Raw genomic sequence first — 4204 nt, 5'->3', positions numbered from 1 at the left:
ACAAACCCCATGGGTGTTGGATTCATTACAATCACATGGTGATGTGAACTAGATTATTGACTCCGGTAAACTCTTGGGTATTAATCACATGGCGATGTGAACTAGATTATTGACTCTAGTGCAAGTGGGAGACTGTTAGAAATATGCCCTAGAGGCAATAATAAATTGGTTATTATTATATTTCCTTGTTCATGATAATCGTTTATTATCCATGCTAAAATTGTATTGATAGGAAACTCAGATACATGTGTGGATACATAGACAACACCATGTCCCTAGTAAGCCTCTAGTTGACTAGCTCGTTGATCAATAGATGGTTACGGTTTCCTGACCATGGACATTGGATGTCGTTGATAACGAGATCACATCATTAGGAGAATGATGTGATGGACAAGACCCAATCCTAAGCCTAGCACAAGATCGTGTAGTTCGTTTGCTAAGAGCTTTTCTAATGTCAAGTATCATTTCCTTAGACCATGAGATTGTGCAACTCCCGGATACCGTAGGAATGCTTTGGGTGTACCAAATGTCACAACGTAACTGGGTGGCTATAAAGGTGCACTACAGGTATCTCCGAAAGTGTCTGTTGGGTTGGCATGAATCGAGACTGGGATTTGTCACTCCGTGTAAACGGAGAGGTATCTCTGGGCCCACTCGGTAGGACATCATCATAATGTGCACAATGTGACCAAGGAGTTGATCACGGGATGATGTGTTACGGAACGAGTAAAGAGACTTGCCGGTAATGAGATTGAACAAGGTATCGGGATACCGACGATCGAATCTCGGGCAAGTACTATACCGGTAGACAAAGGGAATTGTATACGGGATTGATTGAATCCCCGACATCGTGGTTCATCCGATGAGATCATCGTGGAACATGTGGGAGCCAACATGGGTATCCAGATCCCGCTGTTGGTTATTGGCCGGAGAATGTCTTGGTCATGTCTGCATGGTTCCCGAACCCGTAGGGTCTACACCTTAAGGTTCGATGACGCTAGGGTTATAGGGAATAGATATACGTGGTTACCGAATGTTGTTCGGAGTCCCGGATGAGATCCCGGACGTCACGAGGAGTTCCGGAATGGTCCGGAGGTAAAGATTTATATATGGGAAGTCCTGTTTTGGTCACCGGAAAAGTTTCGGGTGCTATTGGTAACGTACCGGGACCACCGGGAGGGTCCCGGGGGTCCACCAGGTGGGGCCACCAGCCCCAGAGGCCTACGTGGGCCAATAGTGGGAAGGGACCAGCCCCTAGGTGGGCTGGGGCGCCTCCCACCAAGGCCCAAGGCGCCCTCAAGAGGAGAGGGGGCAAACCCTAGGAGCAGATGGGCCCTAAGGCCCACCCTAGGTGCGCCCCCCTCTCTCCCCCTTGGCCGCCACCCAGATGGGATCTGGGGGCTGCCGCCACCCCTGGGGAGGGAACCCTAGGTGGGGGCGCAGCCCCTCCTCTTCCCCATATATACTTGAGGTATGGGGGCTGCCCAACACAGGATTTGCTCTCCCTCTTGGCGCAGCCCTACCTCCCTCCCTTCTTGTCTCTCGTAGTGCTTGGCGAAGCCCTGCTGGAGTACCGCGCCCCTCCACCACCACCACGCCGTCGTGCTGCTGCTGGACGGAGTCTTCCCAACCTCTCCCTCTCTCCTTGCTGGATCAAGGCATGGGAGACGTCATCGGGCTGCGTGTGTTGAACGCGGAGGCGCCGTGGTTCGGCGCTTAGATCGGAATCAACCGCGATCTGAATCGCTACGAGTACGACTCCTTCATCCGTGTTCTTGCAACGCTTCCGCATAGCGATCTACAATGGTATGTAGATGCACTCCCCTTTCCCTCGTTGCTAGATTACTCCATAGATTGATCTTGGTGATGCGTAGAAAATTTTGAATTTCTGCTACGTTCTCCAACAGAAGGACGTGTGCCGGGACAGCCTTGCCCTGTCGCTGCCTAGATCTTGCAGAGGAGCTGTTCCGCTTCCCCTGGCACCGTGCGGATGGCCGCCGTGGGCAATGCCGACCCCGGCCGTGGTGTCCTGGCGGCGGCCTTGGCTCTGTCGGCATTGGCGGAGGTGTCGCTTAGCGCCATTCCTGGTCAATCTTAGCGAGCTCCCTGCCGAGGTAGTCGCTCCGGCTGCGTCTGCCGGAACACCGACACCGGCTCCAGCTGCTCCTTCACTATGGCGGCATTGAAGTGCGCATGCGCCTGCTCCATGGTCAAGTCGACATGGAACGAAGCAGACAGGGGCGCCGAGTCATCGTCGGATGCTGTTTCCATCATCGGGTCATAGTCAGAGACCTCCAGGAAGCTGGCCCACAGACTAGCCTCTGTCCACCTTGCACAACGTCCATGCGAGCCGTCCGCAAGGGTAGCTAGCTCGTGCTTCTATTTGTCAAGAGGCTCTCCCACAATGCTACAGCTTTGTAGTCATGGCAGAGATGATGTACATAGGAGGATGTGAAGCAAGACGAGGTGTAGTGATGTTTGTGTCAGGCGTGGCCTCATTTAAATAGCGGATGCCAACCAGGCCAAGCTGCGGGGTGTGTCAATGTGGACACTAAAGTTGGTTTCTTTGCCAGCGTGTGTATGTTTAATGACAGTTGGCGAATGGCGGGCAGCCCATTTAAATGCGGTAACTACCGGTCCCGTCTAGTCACATCTATTTGGTATTGAACAGGTGCGAGCACCGGGACGTGGCGTGGGCGGCGCTCTTGGTGGACGCACCGCTGTAGTGTCATCACCAGTGAGAGGTCGCGTCAGCTCTGTGCCGACATAAATGTGGCGCTGACACTCTGAAGAAGCAATGCGTGTCAAATGCTTCATTTGAGAAAGGGTGCGGGCAAGGGAGACAGTTTTGGGTGGGTCCGGGTTGTCTGTCACATGCGTGGCAACGGTCCGAATGTTCACTAAACTCATTGGTTTGCCTTCGGTTTGCAGAAAAACGGACGTTCGCACCGGTCCGCAGACTGATGAGATACCTCATTGAATGGTGAAATGGGTCCGAACAAATGCAGACAGTTTGAGAGTAAACGATGGAGATGCCATTTGGCACAAATGTGATGGTTCTAACTAATTATCTAGCCTTTAGCTCGTATGAAAATAGTACACAAACTCATTGTTATGAAAATCGTTAACTGGTAGGCGAATAGAAGATTAGTAGACTAATCAGCAAATTAACCAATTAATCTAATGCGGCTAGTCAATGACTCTGCTAGTAGGGATTAATCGGTAAATTAACTGATTAATCAGATGAAATCCTGAACAGAGCATAAACGTCTCTGTAAATACACAATTACGTAGACATAGCTGAATGCCATTGAGGCTTCAGCATTAATACTCACTTCTCGTTTTGAAAATAAAAAAAAACATTATCCTCACTCGCATAATGCCTCACTCTGTAACATACACTCGTAGTAGTAGAAACAGAATCGGTCAGGCAGCTCTGGCCAGCTCCCGGTCCACGGCCACCTTGAGAAAGCTCCCCTCCTCGACCACCATCTGCACCGGCATGAAGCCGAGCCCGTTGGCCACGGCGAGCATGACCTCCTTCATCTCCGCCCGGAACTCTTCCCGGTCCACCCCGCCGTCGCCGTCGCGGTCGAAGCGCGCGAACAGAACGCGGTAGAGCTTTGCGAGCTCGTCGGGACCAACGGCGCCGGCGTCGTCGACACCGAAGTGCTTCTCGAGGACACGGAGGCTCATGATCTCCCCGGCCATCTCGCTGTAGCAGAGCCGGCCGTCGTGGTCGGCGTCGAGGGCCGCGAAGCGTCCATCGACGGAGGCGTTGAAGGCGCCCTCGTCCTCCACGAAGCTCTGCACCGTCCTCCCGTCCAGGATCTCCACGCTCATCTTCAGAAGAAACTCTCGGTACCTACTGACGCTAGTTTCAGGAGTTTTTGTGTCGTGTGTCGTGTGTCGATCTTGGCTGGTTTGTGGACATGGGGAATATGTGTCGGCAGCTATTTATAGCCAGCGCTGCTTCAGTTGGAGTAGTGCTACCGTATTTGCCTTGCCCACGGGAACGTGCTGGGTTCATGCTGATAACTGTGGTGTTCGCTGGTCTCGCCGCGTCGCACCACGGTTTTGACAGCAACGGCGGCGGCGAGTTTTAAAACGCGGGGACGGCGTGGACGGCGGTGCGCGCGCTCTGGAAAGCCCTCGAAGCAAAAGGCCGTGTTGCGTTGACTGCTAAAGCGAGACCGGTCATCGT

At 53.1% G+C, this 4204-nt stretch overlaps 1 protein-coding gene across 1 annotated transcript; it reads right to left on the bottom strand.

Annotated features, from left to right (window-relative positions):
- Positions 1-3206: 3206 nt before the first annotated feature.
- Positions 3207-3983, bottom strand: LOC109751004 (uncharacterized). The gene has a single exon (XM_020309917.4). It carries the CDS (start codon positions 3841-3843, stop codon positions 3427-3429), a length of 417 nt encoding a protein of 138 aa, XP_020165506.1. The 5' UTR covers positions 3844-3983; the 3' UTR covers positions 3207-3426.
- Positions 3984-4204: the final 221 nt, after the last annotated feature.

Source organism: Aegilops tauschii, chromosome 5 (assembly GCF_002575655.3).
Source record: "Aegilops tauschii subsp. strangulata cultivar AL8/78 chromosome 5, Aet v6.0, whole genome shotgun sequence".
NCBI lineage: Eukaryota > Viridiplantae > Streptophyta > Magnoliopsida > Poales > Poaceae > Aegilops > Aegilops tauschii.
The sequence above is the reverse complement of the archived record's forward strand: the minus strand, read 5'-3'. Positions and strand labels throughout refer to the sequence as shown.